General features: G+C 35.7%; 1 protein-coding gene across 1 annotated transcript in view; it reads left to right on the forward strand.

Moving 5' to 3' along the window:
- Positions 1–2,901, forward strand: part of LOC149559955 (protein LEAD-SENSITIVE 1-like) — a 98,183-nt gene extending 95,282 nt beyond the window's left edge. The window contains exon 2 of the mRNA XM_089824375.1: positions 1,764–2,901. Coding sequence (XP_089680501.1) covers positions 1,764–2,440 — 677 coding nt within the window. The 3' untranslated portion in view covers positions 2,441–2,901. The remainder of the gene's footprint in view (positions 1–1,763) is intronic.
- Positions 2,902–23,144: the final 20,243 nt, after the last annotated feature.

Raw genomic sequence — 23,144 nt, forward strand, 5'->3', positions numbered from 1 at the left:
TGTTTCTAGTTCTTCGGAAATAGCCAAGTTTTCTATTCTTGTTATGGTAGTTTCAATCAGGTTCTCTGCCTCCGATTCAAAGTGGGTTGGTTCCTTTAGTTTACTCCTTCATTTTGGCTAACCAAGTCCGCTTAGATGGTGATGCCTCTCCTCATGCTCTTTGATGTGTAAGGTCCACCGTAATGCAACTTCTCCCTTAGTTTCTTCTTCTACTAATTACCTTGGGTCTTTATTTGGGATTAGGGACATTAATTGTTTCGTTTGCTGGGCGTTCTACGTCATGAAGTGTCTCGCTTTTGTGTCTCACGTTGGTTCCTTTCGGTCAATTGTTGGAGCACTTGTTGCCTCTGCTGTTCAAGTTGCACTTTGGCACATTGTTCCGCCAACTGTATTAGGTTCCTTGCCAGTAGATAGCTATTTGTCCACGGAGATCGTACACTAATGATGAGACTAAAAGTTCATCATGTACCATGCTTTGCAGAACCACTCTCTCTCCCTAGCTTCCTTTGGCATGTATTGATCAACTGAAATTTCTGACACCTGCAACAGATCTTGTATAACTTGATCCTCCCTTGTTGTTTTGTCCTCCTCAATGCACTGGCTGTGGCTAGTACTTGCTGTAGGAATGGGTGACTCATTACTCCATCGCCTCCATTGCCGTGAAGTTATAATCACAAGACCTCTAGGTTTAAAATAGGCAATGACACCAATAATGTAGATTGGTTCTAAGCTACCGTCTTAACCAATACTTCTACCTACTATATCAACAATAGTCCATACAAATCTATCCTTTCATTACGTGGATCAGGCTTTATATATTATTCTTGTTGGTTAAGTAAACTAATAGACACATCCCTTCGCTACAACAAACTACCCCAACTTCCTTACTAACAACTTTTAGCATTAAATATACTAATGATTTATTACTGACCTACAACAGCCTTCCTTTCCCAGGAGAATGGCCCTTCTAAACTCTTGGATAGCTTTCCTGGGACTTTTTCGGGGAGATGAGATTGGCAGATGATATAGCCTTCTTTACTGCCTACTATACTGCTTCCTACACCACATGTTGGTGGGCTTGGCTTTGAAGTTTGTAAGGTTCTTTATAAAGAAGTAACTAAAATTCGCCTTGGTGTGTTAGGGATGGCTAGCTACCCTCAGGGAAAATGGGTGAAATTTGTATGTGTCAGGGATGGTTAGCTGTTCCCTAATGTACCCTGAAATCTATTTAATGTCCTGGGGATGGTCATAAAATTTTGAAAAAAGGTGGATGGGCTGGGTAAATATCCTACCCTTGTCCACAAACCTGAAATGTCTCGTACAGTTCATGGGGTTATTTTGGGGAGGGGTATAGGGTTTTGACCATTGTATATATGGCATAAATTTACACATACGTAGTTTATTGTTTCTGTATACAATACTCCCTTATTGTTTAAATATTTTAGAAATTGTGTGGACTCTGAACATTGGTATTGTTCTCAGCATCATATAATTGTTTTGGTCTGATGCAAAAATTCTCACAGTATTTTCAGAAACATAATTTTTTTTATCTATGTGGGCTGTTGATATTCATGTCTACAATTGTATTGTTTTCGTTATCATTGCATTTCTTAAACTCGCTGATTCTATTCTGAAAATGACAAGCTAGCCATCTTTTTGTTGGTACAGATAAATGTAAGCAGTGATATTGTCATGTTTCTCTGCACTGTGTCTGGTTTCTTTCTTCTATTTAGTTTATACTTGAAATTCTGCATGCATTGCAGGCATTTATGTTGGAGACAACAAGGTCATTCATTTTACCAGAGGAAAAGCTGAATCAGAAGAGAATGCATTGCTTGATCTGCTTTTGATAAGCTCAGGCTATTCTAAGACTACTAAAGCATGTGAAGTGTGCAGACATCAGCAAGATATCGATGGAGTAATTTGCTCTTGCCTTGACTGTTTTCTTGATGGAGGAGCATTGTACCGTTTTGAGTATGGAGTCAACCCAGGCTTCTTTCTTGCCAAAGCTCGAGGAGGGACATGCACACTCGCAGAGTCAGACCCACCTGAGACTGCGTTGCATAGGGCAACATATTTGCTTGAAAATGGATTTGGATACTACAATGTCTTTAAGAACAACTGTGAAGATTTTGCTGTCTACTGCAAAACTGGTTTGCTTGTAATGGACGGACTAAATGTTGGTAGTCAAGCAGCATCAGTCCTTGCTGCTGTTGCTGCAGTGTTTTCATCCCCTTTGCGCTTTTTGACAACCAGCATACCTGGTATAACAGCAGTTGCAGGTGGAGTGTACTGCGTCAGTAGGCTTCTTGCTGATATTGGTAATCGTAAGGATGCAGTCAAAATTCCAGTGGAGAGCTTGACAGCTAGGCTTGGCGTAAATGACTTGCCAGTCATGTCATCTATTAGGGCAGAATCAGTGTTGCAAGTGCAAATGTGAAGTGTTATTCTTATGGAATTATCTTAAGAGAATCATTTTATAATGAATCTGTAGCTTTGGCGTTTCAATATTATTGGGTTTCAGATATTGGTTCGAGTACATAGTAGATGGAAGTTTCAGATTGGGTATTACACCAATCTTGTGGATATGGGTTAGTATTTTCCATAGTCTCTAGGAACAACAATACAGGTATGAAGAACCATCTCCATATTTGTAGCCACATATTCAGGTGAGCATTTTATATACAATGTAGCTGTATCCATAGTCTTTTACACGCTTAAACTGATTCTGAATAGCGTATCAGTAACCATATCCTTGCATCTCCAGGTTGCTATGATTTTTGAGTAGGCAGTGGTAATAGCCATCAATTGTCTATATTTTCAAATACCGAAGAACTATTTTTGATTGTCCATTTTAAATGTAACAGGTATTATGATTGATGGACAGAGCCTATTGGGTTAGTGATGCCTATCAGTGCATAGTTTTTCTAATGTCTTTTACTTGTTGGGTTTTTCTCTCTTTTAATTCTTACCTTCAAATTACATTAGCATCATTTGTCAACAAACACAATCATGTCACTTATCTCTTTGGTTAATCTCTTTAAGATGAATGACCAAAAGTATTCAACTTTGAACTGTTGTGGAGTGGCAAATGCGAGGCTAAACCATAAGGAGACAATGGTAGAAAATCTGATGGGTACCAGTGGCTTGTATGTGGATGAGGTCAAATGCATGTCCTGGGCAGATTCTAACGAAAATAAGATCCATATGTAGGATACAATACATCCTCCTCCATGAAGGGTTCTTTGGAGTTTCAGATCTATGCAAAACTAAAAGAAAAGCCCTCTGATTCCAATATGTTTTATTATGAAAATACAACTGGCTTATGAAGTTCAGAAGGATTCATTTGAGTTGTCTGCTAAGTATCATTTCCTTGTACAGAAATTTGGAATGTTAAGAATATGTTGGTTAGTAATGAGCTTCGGAAATGAATAAAGTTTAAGATGAAAGAGAAATAAAAGATTGGGTCAAATTAAATGCCATTAGGAGACTAGACTGGTGATTTTGACTTTTCAGCTTTCTTCCCATTCTGTTGTTTGTTGTCACATAAGCATCTCCGTTGCTTGTATATGTAAATGATATCAAGAGAATGGTCAAAATCAGAATATGTTTACAGGCAGAATATATGCAAGTGTTAGCTAACAAAATAATGGCATGGCTTGGTTATGGCATTTCTCATGTAAATTGCTGTTTGTAGACTTCTATTTATGGAGATACTCGAGTCCTTTCACTGATTAGTTCGTAGACTTTTATTTATGGAGATACTTGAGTCCACTCACTGATTTGAGGAACTTTTATGTAACCTGTTGTTAGCTGTATGTTTCCAATGTACTCGATTTTTAGTATTTGGGTCAGTCACATATATGCTATTGGTCATGACTTCAATATTGGACTAGAGCTGTGCCTACTTTGTTTCTAACAAAACTACCTTATTTCTGGTCAGCCATTTTTGGGGTTTAGCATTCTGGACCATTCTAAGGGTTTTAATGTAAGTGGTCCAATGATTTATATAGCTGAGTTTGAGGAGGAAAAATGATGTTTGAAGTTTTACAAAATAATTGTTGTTTGGATTGTATCTAAACTGTCACCTTTGGGGGATGTGAAGAACAGTGTTTGGAAGTCGTATCTTGTGATGAGGTGGATGTTCACCCCTACATTCAAAGTTGCATTAGTCAGGAAGGTCAATATTGGTGATGACCTTGCACCTACAATTGTAAACAACATTGACATATGAGAAAGAAATCGCTCAAAGCACATGTTGCAGTAAAGGTGGTCATTGTAGCCACAACATTTTAGTAGCCTGAGGTGAGAGAAAATGAAATTGAAGGATTGCAATAAGACTATCAGTACGTAAGGTAGCTGTGTAACAAAATTATATAAATATTCTCTTACTGAATTATGGAGTGCTAAATGAACTAATCATAGTAGCAAAAATCTCTAAGTTGCTGAATCGTGTTACTTTTCTGTGCATTTCCGGGTATGAAAAATACTGGAATATGATTCTGAAACAAATGTCCTGTTCGTACACATCTGGTATATCTGTTTTTAAATGCCAAAATATTCATTGATTCTTGTTTGATCTTTTAGATTGTTTTTAAGACCTAGACTGCTGATTAGCAAACTATGAACTTATCATGAGATTCTTGGCTTGAGCTTTTTGATACAGAAACCTGAATTTAAATTAGAATGATATGCTTCAAATTTTAAATTTTCTAATGGTTTTATTTGGCATATTATAGGTCTATGACATTGTAAACTTAATTCTATTTTTAAGATATATATATATATATATATATATATATATATAGAGAGAGAGAGAGAGAGAGAGAGAGAGAGAGAGAGAGAGAGAGATATGCACGTAGATGTGTGTGTGTATATTTATATACAGAGAGAGAGAGAGGGAGAGAGTTGTATGAACGTACAAAAAATGTACCCAACACCCTACAAAATTTTCTGCTGTACTAGAATTTCATACCCATGTATATATATCGGTTCCTATTCCTGATTTGGCAACTTAGAAAAGTCTCTTCGAAATAACTGGGCAAACCAAAAGATAAGAGAGCTGATGAATACGAATTTTTTTGGGGGAAATATGGCATTTTTTTTGGGATAAAAGGTCAAAAGACCCGTACTTATATTTAAATATAGAAAGTACATTGATAGTTACATAACACAACATTCAGAGAAGAGGATACCCTCCTTGAATAGCCAGACCTTAACCACCCTCCCAACTTCTCAACCCATAAAAGCAAAAGTGGGGAGATGAACAAAAAAAATGGTACAAAAGTTACATATATATTGTAGCTATATCTGATAGACCCAAAACATTATCGACATCAGAGATACCCATTAAAAATACCCATTACATTAGATAATAGAAAGGACTGGCCACAAGACAAAATCATAAGAAAATCGAGCCATTAAACTTTCTGTGGAGTATAGGAGCATTGGCCACCAACATCATTGAACAGTTTAGATTTCCCCTTTGCCGACCTTGGAAATTTTGTAGCTGAACTGGTAGAAAAAGAGGATGACAAATTCGATTGAGGAGTAACAATATTGCCAAATTGAAGAAGAGTCACCACAACATTGAACACGGAAAAAACATCAGCCATCATCGAAGACAAGAGAACCCTAGCCAAATGACCTACTTCCCTTCGAGAGAAATGGTAGTCCCGCCCTTCAATATCAAGTTTGAGTATATCATATAGCTGAACACATTCCATTTTATCTTTGAGGGCCCCCAGAGGAGAAAAACTCGCAATCGATGCATTTGAGCCATGAATTTTGTATGCCGAGATCGCCAAGTGTAAATCATCCTTATCACAAAACTCCTTCCTAATACACTTCTTTGCAATTGTGAGAATGGCCTTATAATTCAAGAGAACATCATAAAGGTTGGAAAGGACAATGGAAACCACTTGAGACTGGTACAGGCTTCTTGGGGCACGAGGGAGGGAAATATGGCACATTACAAAGACATTTTTGTTCTTTTTAAATAGAGGCACTACTACATCTGGACTTAAATTACGATGACTTGCAATTGCGATGTCTACCTGTCGCCAAAGCGACAGAGCCATGAATTGGCTCTTGTCGGATGGGTGTCGGACTTTGAGAGGGTATCCATCATAATAGCGACAGACAAAATTGTCGTAACTTGGAAAAGGAAGGGATAATAGTTCATCTTCATAACGTCGTAATTGCAACCGTATGCCGTCGTAATTATGACATCAGAAGCTTCCACTCTGCTGTTGGTATGGTGATAGTTATGCAACCGCGGTGTTGTGGAAGAGATGTCCATCGGTTGGGACTAGCCATCGTAGTTGCAACAACTATGTTGTACAAGTGATGGCTAGCCGTAGGAACGAACCGTCGCAATTGTGACAACTAGTTGAATTTTAAAAAAATGTTTTGCTTGTAACGCCTAGGCTGCTTTTGCTATCAAAGAGGCTTTAAGCTCTGTCTCACATGGAGCTATGTCTCAGAGTTCTTTTTCCAGAAGGGGCTAGGTGGCATGGATACATGTGACATTGAAAGGACACCTTCAATTAAAAGAAATGTGGTTAAAAAACTGGGTCAACGTGGTTTAAGTGAGTCAGTTGCAATAAGTAAGAAGCCTTTCAATCAATTTGGCCTATAGTCGATTTTGGGAGTAGATTGTTTGTGTGAAGTTGTAGATTGTCACAAATTCCTTGGACACAAACTCCAACTTGTTTGCAAATCAAATTCATGAGCATACTGGATGTTTTCCTATTGATGAGGAAACCTTGATTGAGGAGGAGAATATAGATTATTATACTACAATTAATACAACTCAAAAAGGATTTAGCTCATTGACTAAGAAAATGCTCTCAATACCAAGAATATTCTGACACTCAACAAAACATAATTCACCCATACCTACTCTTCCAATTGGAAGTTTCTTTAAAAGGATTGTCACCAATTCCATAGAAAAAAGACTAGATTTGTTGAAAAAGAAAGCTTTGGCGAGCCCCAAATTCAATTCTACAAATCTTGGAGGGCAGGCTTTTGTAAAGGAAAATCTAAGTGAGGTTCAAAACAACTATGGTTCATTAGTCAGAAAGAAGGATTCAAAAACACCCAATGTAAGAATTGGTAGCAGCTTTGCAAGCCATATTTCATCAAGGATATGTAAAAAACCAAGCAACATATTGTGCAATGAGTTCAACAAAAATTGTTGCGACATCAGTTATGACAGGTAAATTCTTGTCAGATTTTGAGAAAATAGTTTGTGTTTTATCATATGCATTCACTATTTTTAATGTATTGAACAACACATCTTTTTCATTATTTTTTGACTTTGCTTAGTGCAACAGGGATTCCTTTGAATCACTTAAATGCCCTTATTTGAAATCATTTTCTCATTTAGCTTTGAACTTCATGTGATTTTGCTGTCCTGCAACAGTGACTTATCACCGTTTTCAATTTTGTTTACATTGATACTTCATTTTGTAACTAGCAAAATCATTGTTTTTCTCATTATTTGGCTGTCCTTCTCCACTATTGCTCAGAGTCTTCCATGTCTTGTGACTATGATAACAAAATTATCACTATTCATTTTATCATCTACTAGTCATGTAAACAACTTTTTAAAATGTGGCAATGAGAGAGATAGGTTATAGCCAAAGGAATACATTATAGGAGAACTCTTCAACAAAGTTGCCAAAGGAAAGATAAAGGAGGATGTAGCAAGGAAATACTTCCAACAAGTTATCAATGTAGTGGACTTTTGTGATAGCATGGGAGTTTATTACATAGATTTGAATGTGTAGCTTCTACAATTAGCACTAGGATGACTCCAAATGTTTATGTTCTAGTTAGTGCGTATCTAAGCATGCGTTCCTTTCAATGTTTATTGAAATGCTTTAAAAAGTCTTGTCCTTTTATGGCATTGGTGCTTGGGAGATTTTAATTTAAATTCATATGTGAGCATATTGGGTTCATTGGGATGTCCTTTTTATGGTGTGACAACTCAACTAGGTGTGCTATATTTAGGTTTTGGTGTGGTCATGATTTCCTTTTTAAGAAGGGAACATGATTCGTCTTAACAACTCTGCAATTGGATCCTCAATGCAATATTTTTTTGTATTTCCACTTTCAGATGTATTTTTGTGGTGATGCTCTTGGTGTTAATATGACAGGGATCAATGAAGGATGGAGAACTAAGAGGGGACATAAGTAGGAAATAGAGAGACCATTGTAATGGCTCAAAACCAAGATTGGGTAGCATTCAAGTCAAAGTATGCCCTCTCCAAAACTTTGCATTAAACTTGCACACATTCAAGAGAGGTAGTTTCAACTTCCAGGCTTGATCAAAAGTTCTCTTGTATTTAATGATATTTGTGTGCTTCAAGGAATGTAACTTCTAGCAGTGTGTCAAAAGGTCTCACATCTTTGATTCTTAATTCATAAAGTATCTTTAACTCGCATTTAGATCTCAAAATGCTTGTCAACAATTTGGTTATTCATAAGCTTTATAAGGTGTTTAGTCTATCTTCCAAAGGGATAAAACCAATTAGAGAAGAAGAATGACATGCACTGATTCAACAAATTACCAAAATCTAATCTTGCTTGTTTTCAGTGTAATGAACCTTTAAAATCTATCTATAGAATTCATCATCTATATAGATTAGGAAAGTACCAAATACTACATACCTCACTTCATATTTTGATGCAATCTTAGTAAACTTGTTTGCATCAAATCTGGCAAGCACAATCCACTTATCCAAATCAGCAAGTACTGGAGTAGAAAAATTTGATTTTTAGTGGTAGACTAGAACTAAATATAAATCTCCATAAATATCTTGCAAAGATGGAGATCTTAAATCTTTTGAAACCAAGAGATTCACACAGTTAATTGTCATGCAATCATACGTTAATGTTGAGCTTCACTTGGTTTCGAGAATAGTTTAATATTCTCTACTAATTAGGGCCAACCATGTAAAGGTGGAAGCTCATTTGGCACCCCCCCACATCTAAATTCCTCGTTAACATTTAAAATCTTTAAGAAAGGATCAATCATTAAAGTACTTGGACTTTGGGCTACTCTTAGGGGAAGTACATCTTCATTGCTCACATGATTAAATTTATGTTCTTATTAAAATAAAAAAGAAAACAATGTTCACCTATTTTAGGATATATAACTTGAGGATATGATCACCTATTTCAACTTGGAATATGAAGAAAACAATGTTCTTAAATGATGTGTGACAAAATATTCATATTCATGTGGATACATGTGACAAAAAATAAACAAAAAAGGTTACAGACCTGCAAAAATGACATCATTTTTCCATCTTATGCTACATGTCATTTTTCCATCGCATCCAAATAAGATTTTGCCACTTTGAATCGAGAATGCATGTACATTTGCATTCTATATGCATGGACAATAGGTGAAGTTGAAAAGATGCACCACGATTGCATTTATTTAATAGACCATCATGAACATTAAAACTCTAGCTACTATAGCCAAGAGAATGTCCTCAACAAGCTAGCACATAGAAAGTCTTGATTTGCTTGCATGTTGAGGACATTACTGTTGCCTATAAGAGTCAATTTACAATGTTCGTGATGGTTTATAACTTAAAATACCTAATTAAAGACCTCTAACAAAAATACAAACCTTCTACATTTTTTTAGCTCCACCTGATGTCATATGCATATGAATTGAGATTGCATATTGAACTATGACTTTCTTCTGCATTGCTTGAAACCAAGAGATTCACACAATTAGTTGTCATGCAATCATAGGTTAATGTTGAGCTTCACTTGGTTTCGAGAATAGTTTAATATTCTCTACTAATTAGGGCCAACCACGTAAAGGTGGAAGCTCATTTGGGCCCACCCCCAACATCTAAATTCCCCGTTGAAATCTAAAATCTTTAAGAAATGATCAATCTTTAATGTACTTGGAAGTTGGGCTACTCTCAAGGCAAGTCCATCTTCATTGCTCACGAGCAATTCATCACAATTCTTTAATGTTTATGTACATCTAACACGGGCATGTCTAGGAATGTCCTTATCGCCTCCTACATAAAATGAGTCTAATATTACAAAATGCCCTCTAAGAAATAATAGTTCAAGAGAAATAAACACATTAAAAATGAGAGAGAAAAAGAGGAATCTACTTACCAGTAGGCATTGCCATCGTATATGTGGCTATGCTACGTGTTGAGTGAGTTTTATTATTTGGATTATGGAATATGTATGCAGCTGGATCATTTCTTTTGTTTTTCCAAGATCTGTGTGTGTGTGTGTGTGTGTGTGTGTGTGTGTGTGTGTGTGTGTACATAGACACACGTGTGTGTATGTATGTACACACACACACACACACACACACACACACACACACATACATATATATACAGAGATCACAAGGGCATGACAATGAAATGTAGAGATCACAAGGGCACAACAACGAAATGCAGAGATTGCAAAGGCACAACAACGAAATGCAGTGATCACAAGGGCATGACAACGAAATTCTAGATCTCTACTGATCTCCACCAACGTTCGGAGCTCTCTACCCTTGTTTGGAGCTCTCCACCCTCTTTCACATGCAACTCTTCATAATCGATAAAAACAAATGTGGAATGATTAATGTCATGTTTTGTTTTGTTTTGTTTATAATCCATAATCCACTATCCACAAGATCTCTTTGTATATACTATATATATACATACATACATAGACACACACATGTGTGTATATATGTATATACAAACACACATATATACATATACATACGTATATATACAAATACATACATACATATACATAGATACATAGATACATACATATATACATACACATATACATACATGCATAAATACATACATACTTTTGTATATGCAATTTTATCACCTTGAAAAACTGTATTTGATCCTGCTAGCTAGGAACAACTAATTGTTTGTTTTATTGTACCTAATTTGATGACAATTCTACATGAATTTGTAATCAACCTAGCTAATCAGAAACTAGACCAATTAAACTGGGATATGGCTTATTTCTTTCTAAAAATATTTTCTATGATATGTTTTTGTAACATTTCTTGCCAACTCTACCCATTTTTCCTAGTCTGCATTATTTTTGTCCAGGACCTTGAGGTAAGTCACTTAGCACAGTTTGAGTGAGTTTTATTGTTTTATTATTTGGATTCTGGAATATGTATGTAGTTGGATCAATTTTTCTGTTGTGCCAAGATCTCTCTGTATATATACATATATACATACATAGACACACACACATATGTGTGTATGTATGTATGTATATATATACATACATACATATACAAAAATAATAGTAATATAAGTATTGCATTTGCATTTGCTTTGCCATTGCTTATAAGAGTGTTTCAAGGTTGGGAATCACTTCAACATCCTTTGCATGGTTTAGAGGTAATGCCATTGTGGTAGAGGCTTCTGCAAGGGAATGAGCTTTGTGATTATGGCATTTACACAGAAGCATAACTTGCTTCTTCAACTCCTTACACTCAACTCTTCACTGAAGTTATTCTTCCAACAATGAGAATAGCTGCTACAAATTCTTGGGAGCTAAGGGACCCTAAACCTATCCTACATTTTTTGGAGATATGAGAGAAGTTACTACCGGCTTCAGTACTTCATAACATTTTGAATCATATAGTGATGCCCAAATTAAAAACAACAATAGGTACTTGGGATCCTCGTAGGGAGACTGTGCCAATACATGCATGATTACATTCTTGGCTTCCATTGTTTGGCTAGCATATGGAACCTCTATATCCAACCATTCATTATAAGTTGGGGAATGCTCTTCATGCCTGGCATGCAAGTGAAGCATTTGCATATGCAATTATATCACCTTGGAAAACTATATTTGATCCTACTAGCTAGGAATAGCTGATTGCTCATTTATTGTACCTAATGTGATGATAGTTCTTCAATAATTTGTAATCAACCCAACTAAACAACAACTAGACCCATTTAACTAGGTTATGGCTTGTTTCTTTCTAAAAATATATGATATGATTTGTTTTTGTAAATTTTCTTGCGAATTCTGCCTATTTTTCTTGGTTTACATTATTTGTGTGCATAATTTTGAAGTAAGTCACTTAGCATGAGTTGAGTGAGTTTTATTGTTTTATTATTTGGATTTTGGAATATGTATGTAACTAGATTGATTGTGCTAAGATGTAATAAGCACCTTAAAAAAGATCTCTCTATATATTTACATACTTACATAGACACACACATATGTGTGTGTATGTATGTATATATACACATACATCTACATAAAGAGAAGTTTCTCTATATATACATACATACATAGACACACACATATATGTGTCTATGTATGTATATATACACATACATATACATATAGAGAAGCTTCTTTAATCACCTACTCGGGGAAATATAAAGAGATACATGTTAAGAAAGAAAAGAAAAGATCATTTACATACATACCTCTTGTCCCTTTGAAGAAAGTTGCAGAGCAAGAGCACATATATCACAAGGGCAAGACATGACAACGAAATGTAGAGTAAGGGCACAACAATCACAAGGGTATAACATGACAACAAAATCACAGAGAAAGGGCACGAAGATCACAAGGGCACGACAATGAAATGTAGAGATCACAAGTAAGGGAATGACAATGAAATGCAGTGATCACAAGGGCACGACAACAAAATCCTAGATCTCCACTAATCTCCACCGATCTCCACCAAGGGCTCAACAACAAAATGCAAATATCATAAGGGCATGACAACGAAATGCAGCGATCACAAGAGCACACCAATGAAATCTCCACCAACATTTAGAGCTTAGAGCTCTCCACCAACGTTCAGAGCTCTCCACCCTCTTTCACGTGCAACTCTCAACCATTGATCAAAACAAATGAGGAATGATTTATGTGGTGTTTTTTTTTTTGTTTATACTAATGTGGGTGTCGCAATTGCAATGCATGCAAACATTAGTATTGCGACGACGTTGGAGAAAATTGCAAAAAAAACATGAAAATCACCCACAAATTACCCTGCCATCGCAATTTGATCCCAAATGTTGTGGTGAGAAAATTTTGGAAGTACCTTTTTTTCTTTTTTGGTACCCATCAAATTTTCTAGTTTGACTAATTATATAAACCACCTACTTTACCAGGAAAAAATTAGAAATAGGGGCCACTTCCAATTAATTCATTTATTGGTATCAATTCTCTTTGTTCTGTGTTATGTTATGGCAATGGTAAACCTAGGGATTGTTCATCACAAAGGTATTTTTTAAGAGTCATTGTAATCTATTTAGAGAGCATTATATATCTTTGTTAATGTTGTAGTTTTATTCGGATTGATTTAACCATGAGATACATTGTTATGATTACTAGTTAATCATTTTGATCAATAATCATTAGACTATTAATGTATACATACATGCATACATAAATACCCACCTACACACACACACACACACACACACACACACACACACACACACACACACACACACACACACACACACACACACACACACACACACACACAAAAATTAAAAATTAACAATTGTCTAATAATTACTAGTCATAAATAATGAAATCATGTGTTAAATGAATAGACATGTCTCTCCTTGTCTCGTCCACAATATAAATACAAGAGAGATCGTTGTGTTTGGAACACAAAAATTATAGGCAATTCTATTACATTTTGTAGTGATAATATCTTAACATGTTATTGAAGTAGGTGACTCCAAGATCTGTTAGTAATAAGGTGAATAATTTGACACGAAGTTTAAGAAGTTTACTGTTAAAATGTGATATTGTGTATGAGTTACATTGAATGGCATTGTCGTTGCAGACAAAGACCTAGAGTCTAAGGTCCACAATGTGAGGTGCACATTGATTATGGTGAGAACAAAGTAGTCAATGAACGGTGAAGAGGCCATACAAGGGTGTGGTGCCGCAATGAATAAAAACAACAGATCTAGAGGTCTCAAAACCAAATGGAATCATGACACATGACTGATGTTTTGGAAATGATGAGAAATTGTGCTTCAAAGATTGCTCGAAATACCCATTAATTGCATATGCACTTAGTAGGAGTAGAATTTACAAATAAAATAACATGGTTGCTTTTTGCGATGAGACATAAAACTCTTGTACCACATGTTGATGGAGTATTAGGAGACTCACTATGTAGACTGAGTCAAATCTATGGCCGTTAAAATAATTATCCTTGTCGACGATTAGATTTGGCTCTAGATGTGCAGTAGTTGCAAGTGACAGTGAATGATGGTGGAAAGTGTGAGAAGTATTTCATTCTTACAAGTACAATGAACACAATTGATCTTACAAAATAGTTACAAGAGTTTTCAAAATTGTGGGTTATCAAGAAGTTGACATTTCCTCATACTTTAGAAAAGAGTGCTTGTGGGTTCAATTTTTTTAGATTCCTCGACTACTCAACTTGCCGATGATGTGTATAATTGGATACTGTAATAGATCTCAAAAGATCCAGTAACTACCAAGAATCCTCAAGTCACGATCCATGTCATGGATGCTATAATTGCGACTGTGTGAATATGATAAAATTCCTTGGAATCCCATAACCATCCTCCATATACTAGGGTACAATATATAGAATGGCCTTAGAAATTTGGAAATGAATGTGATTGGACAATGTGAAGTTTGTCTCTATCATTTTGTAAGGTTTTCATTGGCCAATTTGCATGCAAAATATAAAACCATGAAATGCAAGTTGATTTTTTGTTGATAGAGCCTAAGTCAGGATCAAATATAACAAGCCCTCATTTTTTTAAAACTTTGTATCCATCTCTAGGAATTGATATTTCAGGGTGAATATAAATAGAGACAAATAATAATGTACGATCACCATATTCTATCTTGACTGTGAATTATCTTACCAAAAGACTTGGAGTTAATGATTAGAAACAATTTCATAGAGGAGAAGGAAGCTACTACACAAGGGCAATGGAGCCAATATCCAAAATCAATTCTTCACAAATACACTAGTACATTTGGGTTCAATTTTCAACTTTTATTGGTCGAATTTTTGACCCAAATTTTGACCAAATTCGACCAACCCATTGGTTGATATTTTTCTGGTCGAAATTTCGACCAACTCACTAGTTGGTCAAAATTTCGACCAATCTATTGGTCGAAAACCCAACAAGCCATTGGCTAAGGTCATGCAGGAATTGGTCAAAATTTCGACCAACAAAGGTAGAAAAAATTTTAGGCGTTGGTGGAAATTTCGATCAATGAAGGTGGAAATTTCGACCAATAGAGGCAAATAAAATTTTAGGCGGTGGTGGAAATTTCGACCAATGAAGGTGGAAATTTCGACCAATAAAGGTGGAAAAAATTTTAAGCGATGGTGGAAATTTTGACCAATGAAGGTGGAAATTTCGACCAACAAAGGTAGAAAAAAATTTAGGTGTTGGTGGAAATTTCCACCAACAAAAGTCAAAAAAAATTTAAGCGTTGGTGGAAATTTCCACCAACAAAGGTCGAAAAAACCAAAGCGTTGGTGGAAATTTCGACTAATGAAGGTGGAAATTTCCACCAACAAGAAGGTGCAATTTTTTTTTCAGGCATTCTATAAAATAGTTCACATGTCTTGCCTATGATACGACATTTTACATGCATCCTACACTCTCTCGTCCGACTGATGATGGATTACGCAAAGTGATCTGAAACCATGATTCTAAAAAACACACACAATCAAATCCAAAATGAACTTGCACTACAAATGGATTATGGAAATCTGATATTGTTAATTTTACATGCATGTCTAGCAAGACAAATATATGTTTAAGTTGTGATTGTCCTCGTAGACATGCATGCAATTTTACCAATATCATATTTCCACAATCCATTTGTAGTGCAAGTTCATTTTAGATTTGATTGTGTGTTTTTTAGCATCATGGTTTCAGATCACTCTACGTAATCCATCATTAGCCGAATGAGAGAGAGTAGGATGCATGTAAAATGTCGTATCATTGGCAAGACATGTGAACTATTTTATAGAATGCTGCAAAAACATCGACAATAACTAATATGAAGAATATATAATTAGTTATACAATTGAGAAAAATCATGTACCAGTGAGTTGGTCAAAATTTCAAGAATTTTTTTTTTCACCAATGGGTTGGTTGAATTTGGTCAAAATTTGGTCAAAAATTCGACCAATAAAGGTCGAAAATTGAACCCAAATGTACTAGTGCAAGTATGCTCGCCAAGTTGACTCTTTGAGTTCGGTCATCAAGTCACCCCACCAAAGTGCCTCATCAAGGTCAGTCTTTAGGTCCGCTCATCGAGCTTGCTCACCAAGTCAGCTTGCCATGTCAACTCACCAAGTCAACTCGCCAAGCTGACAATTGAAGTACGCTCGCCAAGTCGACTATTCAAGTGTGCTGGCCAAGTTGACTCACAGTCCGTTCATCAAGTCGCCCCACCAAAGTGCCTCATCAAGGTCAATACTTAAATTTGCTCACCAAGTTAGCTCACCAAGTCGCCTCACCCACATGTCCCACCAAGTCCCCAAGTCCGCTCGCCAAGCCGACAATTCAAGTACGCTCACCAAGTCAACTCTTTAAGTTTGCTCACCAAGCCCATCCCCTAGGTCAACTCTCCAGGTGAGCTCGCCAAGTCACTCCCACCCAGTCACCTCAACGAGTTGACTCTTTCACTCAGCTCACCAAGTCTATTGTTCAAGTGCGCACGCCAGGTTGGATCACCAAGCCAGCCCACCAAGTCATGTCACCAAGTCGACTGTTTGAGTACGCTCACAAAGTTGACTCTTTAAGTTTGCCCATCAAGTCACCCCACCAAAGCGCCTCATCAAGGTTAGTCTTTAAATTAGCTCGCCAAGTCACCGCACCAAGTCGACTCACCATCTCGCCTCACCTAGTGGACTCGCTAAGTCGGCTCACCAACTTGCTCCACCAAGTCGACTGTTCAAGTATGCTCGCCAAGCTGACTCTTTGAGTTCGGTCATCAAGTCACCCCACCAAAGTGCCTCATCAAGGTCAGTCTTGAGGTCCGCTCATCGAGCTTGCTAACCAAGTTAGCTTGCCATGTCGCGTCTCTAAGTGGCCTCGCTAAGTCGGCTCGCCAACTTGCCCCACCAAGTTGCCACTTTAAGCCCACTCACCATGTTTAATTTTGAAAATAATGTCTAGTTACCAAAAATTGACATATTATGTCAACGATTAACTGGAAAACAGAGTAAGAAGGTATAGAAAATACCTTTTGTCCTCCTACTGCTTTGATACTACGTAGACCAAAAAATTTAGTGATCAATGTGCTTTCATAAGTATGAACATGATTATAGTAATTTGGCAGCATACAAAGAAGTACTTGTAAAATGGTCACACTGGCAAACAATGAAGAAAAGAAAAACAATAGGATGCTGAAACCTTGTGGAACATTAAGGCAAAAAAAGGAATCCCACAATATAAAATTTGTGTACCTTACAACTAGCATTAGTTGGCTACCACACCTAAATTTATAGCTTAAAGGACTTGTTTAGTTACAACTAGCATCTTAAGATACAAAGATGCATCAATTTCCAAGGATGCTGACAAAAATTGCCAAATGAACTAAGAACAATAACTCCCACTTTCTTCGACTAATTGCAAAAATTGCATAGATGAGACTAAATTAGTATGCATGGTGTTTAAAATGTAAATCTCTTGTACACCCAAAACCAAGTGTGGCAAATTCAAAATTTTGTGAATCCAATATGTCTAGGGACAAACACACAAACTCAACAGTATATTTCAATACAATCTTCTTCAATAACAAGAAATTGACTAAAAATAAATACGCATTTTAAAATCATATTGTTTTCATCATTCAAATATTACACATACATTTTTCATTCTCTTGTTAGTCTGACTCTGAATTTCTTGTTAGCAAAATCAATAAACATTACAAGGCATATCCATATAAATGTAAAATATTGAGCAAGTCACTAGTCATATGCATGAATATGCAAATAAATATGCAAACTTGATTCCCAATTGCAGATTGAGCATTAAGTCATAATTTCTGTGCCCTTTATAGATAATTTCACCCGGTCTTTTACTTTCATTTGGCTTCCATTTATGCCCTCTTTTCACAGCCTTCGAAGGCACATTTATTCTGGGTACCTCATTAATCAAAACTCCTTGAACATATTCTCTCTTGACAACAGATTGCATAGGAAAAATTTTGGGATCACAAGTTCTGACACCCTCGTCATTATCATCAAATTCCTCACTACTTGAGCTTCTTATCCCATCAAAGGAAAAGGTTCTTACTATTCTGGATTCAAGGGTTTTTGAGGATGTTGTTTTGGAGCTAGGGGCATAAGAAGTATTCAAATAAACTTCAAAATCAGACATAGAAGAGCTTCTCTCCTTCCAACAAGATTGGTCATGAACGGAGAGATCGTCACGTTGATCCACATTAGAAGGCGAGGATTCCAAAAGGTGGCATAGCCTAGTCTGATTGCCACATGCAAGATAAAATGTATCTTTCCCATCTTTGAACCCCTTACTCCAGGTCCCCATATAACAACTCCCATTTGCCCATCTGTAGACTCCATGGCCATGCTTCAACCCATCAAGCCATTGCCCATCATATTTATCCCCATTGGTCTGACTCATAATCCCCATTCGATCATGGGTTTCCACCATATCTTCTAACTTATCATAAAAGGCAACAAGGTTAAGCCTGCTAAGGTTGGCATGAAAATCTAGCTTCTCTTTTTCTTCCTTGAAAATCACTTCTTTGAAGGCATCATAGTATACAATCTTCATCCTCACACATCTGTTTCTATAATCTCTTAGTCTTGCCATGTGTCCCGCTTCCTCCAATTTCACCATTTCTGCCTTTAGCTTATTGATGTTCTCCATGAGCTTTTCCTCCACCTCCCCTGCCGCTCTCAAGCAAAGACTGGCCTGGTAAGAAATAAAAAGAACAATTCTCAGTACATATTAATTTAACAAAAAAATTGTGCATCACAAAGCTTTTCATAGTTAAACTCAGTTTCATATGTACCAATTTACTATGCACTGATGTTTTCTACTTATGTATAAATATATTCCAACTATAAGACAATTATTAGGATTCAATTATATAATTTTTGAATCCAATCTATTGATTCATTTACATGAATAAATTATCGGCTATATATAAATATCTATGACTTTTTAGTTGAATTTATGAACTCATTTCTCATGAGTAGTTGTATACAAGAATCTCTCTCATGAGAATGATGTTAGTAGATGGATGCAATAAAAAGACAAATAAAGAGGAAGGCAATAAATGGACAAGTTATTATGGATCAGTTAAGTGGGTTCTTATCACTGATTACTTATGAAAAATAGACCAACAAATTTAACTGAAAAACTACACAATTAAATTCTAGTTCTAGAAGTATCATAATTTAACTTGCAGTGAAAAAATATCAAAACTTTACATAGTAAACAGATAAAAGTAGTTTTCATTTTAGAAATTATAAAAAATAAATTAAAATATAGATAAAAGTCTAAATGCTAAATCCGCCATTCACTCTTGCAGGTTACATCATGGATCCAATGATAGGCTTCCAAACCTGATTGCTAAGTAATTTGTAGTTCTCTTCGGCTGGCTGAATTAACAATTTAACACTAAATTCTATTCTTTTAGACCCAATTATGCTCTTCTATCGAATCAGGCAAGTGAAAACTAAATTCTATTTAGGAAATTGCATTATGAGTACAATGAAGGATAAAAAAGTTCTTAAAAAACCAAGCAAGATGACAAATTAGAGGGCATTTTGAAATTGGCCTCCATCTTTGTTTTTTTGGCTTGCAAATAATTAAAAAGTAAGATGAATAATGTCAAGAAGCTTAATTGAATTCCAAGCCCAAGAGCATCTAGTTGGACTTCCATGGCAAAAGAAGGTGCACCTTGTGATAAGGGAAGCATAGAAAGCCCTTCCAAGTTAACATTGCTTGTGTCAGCATGGAAGACTGGATCATACCCAATGTGATTTGAAATATTAGCCTGATCTTGGGTAGTAAATAGGGAATTCAATAAGAATGGTTGCAAACACAGAATTCAAGAAATGAATTTCATTGATATAACATTTTAACTGATGATAAAAAACTCTATAAAATTACTAGGAGTAAAGGAACTTCCTCGATAGGAAGCTCTACTCCAAGATCCCCTTGAGCTACCATAGCCTAAAGAAGAGGAAGGAAGAGACAACTGTTAGAATCCTAAACAACACACAAATACCATAAGAAAATCAATACATGCATAACTTCAATGAGTGTGGCTAAAAATGAAGGTGGCTATGACCATTCGCATGCAAGCAGTGTGTAAATGCTTGTCATAAATAAACTAAATGAAAGAAAACATTCAATAATGTCCAAGGGACCACTAGCATATAAATATCAAAAAACCTCCAACGAAGTACTTCCATAAAACTGTAAGCTTATACAACTGTATATTGTAGGTAGTAGCAGATAGAAGAAAAGGGAATAGAAACACAGGAACAAGGATCCAATAAATTTTTTATTTTGGAGAATCAAATGGAGCACTAGCATTCAAGATGGATGCTTCTGCAGGACAGAGACTAGGACAAAGACACACAACTTATATTCACCACTACAGGTCACTTGCATAATATCTGGGTGCTCCAACCGTGTATGGCCATCAGAAATGGACACTTGCATTAAAGAATGGTGCCCTTCCCTCTGCAAATCACAAAATTGGACACATGTACTAAAGAATAGAGATCCTACAGATTGAGAACACAAACTATTTTGTAGAAACACTACTCCACGACAATTCTACACTCTGACACTAGTGTCTGGACAAATAGTGGAGCCCTGAATACTAAGAGATGCATGATCATTCATAGTTTAATCAGATTGACATATAAACTGCTATATGGACTCTGGACATCTAGAAAGCTAAATATTTACCTGAATAGGGACAAAAGACAAGGGTGTTGTTGTTTGGGAGACTATCTTGGTCAGTCCTCTAGGTGGTATCTTTCAACCTCAACTAAGCCGATTGAATATTTGGGTGTGTGAGATATGCTAGAGACTAGCCAAATACTGTTAAGTGGTGTTTACGAGAGACAAAACAACAAATCTTGGATACCAAGTTCAAAAGAAGGTAAAAATTAACAAAACAATAAGATCATTGTGTCTTAGCTGTTGAAATCTAACTTGTAAGACAATGTTTCTTAGCTTTTAAAACCTAGCTTCTATCCTATGTATTCAAAATCTGGCATCTCATACCCAAATAAAAGGTGACAAGATGGAATCAAAGCTAGAATGAACCTGAAGCTAACCCTAAATTCTTCTCAAGGCAGCATTGAAAAAAATTATGGCAAATAGAAGATCTTTTCCCATGCATGGTATGACAATTGCACAAAAATACCCATAGCCCTTGCATGCCACAACATCCCTGTTAGGAATTGGAAAAGCACATTTCCTCTTGCAGAAAAATGTTTCTTGACAGTTCACAACTTCTAAGACCTTTTTTGTGAAGCTAAAAGATGGAGAGGACAAAGATAACAAAGGCATAATTTATGAGATTGAACTAATGTCAAATTTATGAATTACGACAATAGAATCTGAAGAGAATGCCATGTTTAAATACATACACTAAAATTTCATAAGCATAAGATACCAACAAGTCTTGCATGGGAATGTACCTAGTACAATCAATTACAAGAAGTTGTGATGACATAAAAATGCCCATTAGAAGCAAACAGTCTCAGAATGAGGAAGATGTTGAGATTTTCATAGTTGAGAGTTATGCCATTTTAACCAACTTATGTTGCATTTAGAAAAATCTCCAAAGGCTATATGGCCTCACAGATTTTACTCACACGGGAAAAAAATCGCATTAATTTATTTCATGTGAAAATTATAGCATAAAGAATATATCTATCCCTCCTTTCAAAGTGTCAATTTAGATATTACTGTCCACGTTTAAGTTTTGCTCTCTCATTTCTTGACAGAACCATCTTGAGCTCTATGAGGAAACTACAATCTGAAAACTCAATAGCTAGGAATCAGTCAGGCAGCTAAATGATGGTCTCATTCTAGTTAACTTCACTGAATGATAGACAATCAAAAAAATTGATTTAAAAACATCTTTACTGAAGCTCATAGTCCTTGCCAACAATTTAAAGAAGATTATAACATATTCATAAGTAAAGCTTTTATATTTTGTATTTTATATCAAAGCCGTACAAAAACCATCAAAAACCAACAATGAAAAAGCACCAACATCCAAACAAATACATGCATGACTAAATAGTAAACAAAGTAGCATGTGCATTTAACTTTCTATATAATGCTTGACAAGCATTACTTCACATAATTTATTAACCCCATTCAAAGCAATATCACCAATCATATTTAAGTAACAACTTATCCAACTAAAACCTCTGATCTAGGGAGACTGTACTTACCCGATCTGATGCAGAAAGAATTGAATAAATATTTGGTATTGAATTAGCACTTTCAATCTTCACAGTCACATGGATATCCGCACCACAACCTTCACATAATTACAAATACAAATGCATTGATATTTTGTCACATTTTAAATTCTGATTTAAAATATAAATTAAGGGAACATGCTATATCAAGCCCAATACTGTCTGCAAAGGATTATATTACATTGGAAAGTTAAAATTTTGCTTCAAAGGTTTACTTTTAAGGTAATCTTTCAACTCATGCACCACCTTAGCATCTTTAACTAAGGAAACAACATAAAAGTCTATGCCATTCTCAACTCCAAATTTAATATCATCCCAATCTTTATCTGCGAAAAAAAAAGACAAGAAATAGATTTTATCAAATACCAAATTAAGCTATCTCAGATGCTGTGTTGGTCAAAACAACTCATCACATATACAAGTAACAACAAAATACAAATATTACACATATTTCAAGATTGATAAACATATCATTCAATTATATTCTAGGTAACTTCAATCAATCAATATTAGGAACAAAAAACGGAAATCACAATGAAATCAAAGTCCCTAAGAAAGAAGCAGATTGAGATGTACATGTCAATAAGCAACAAAAATCTAATTTTCTATGCATGCCTGAGAGTTGATAAAA

This window comes from Cupressus sempervirens, chromosome 4 (assembly GCF_028749045.1).
Source record: "Cupressus sempervirens isolate cs-2001-9-10 chromosome 4, ASM2874904v1, whole genome shotgun sequence".
Lineage (NCBI taxonomy): Eukaryota > Viridiplantae > Streptophyta > Pinopsida > Cupressales > Cupressaceae > Cupressus > Cupressus sempervirens.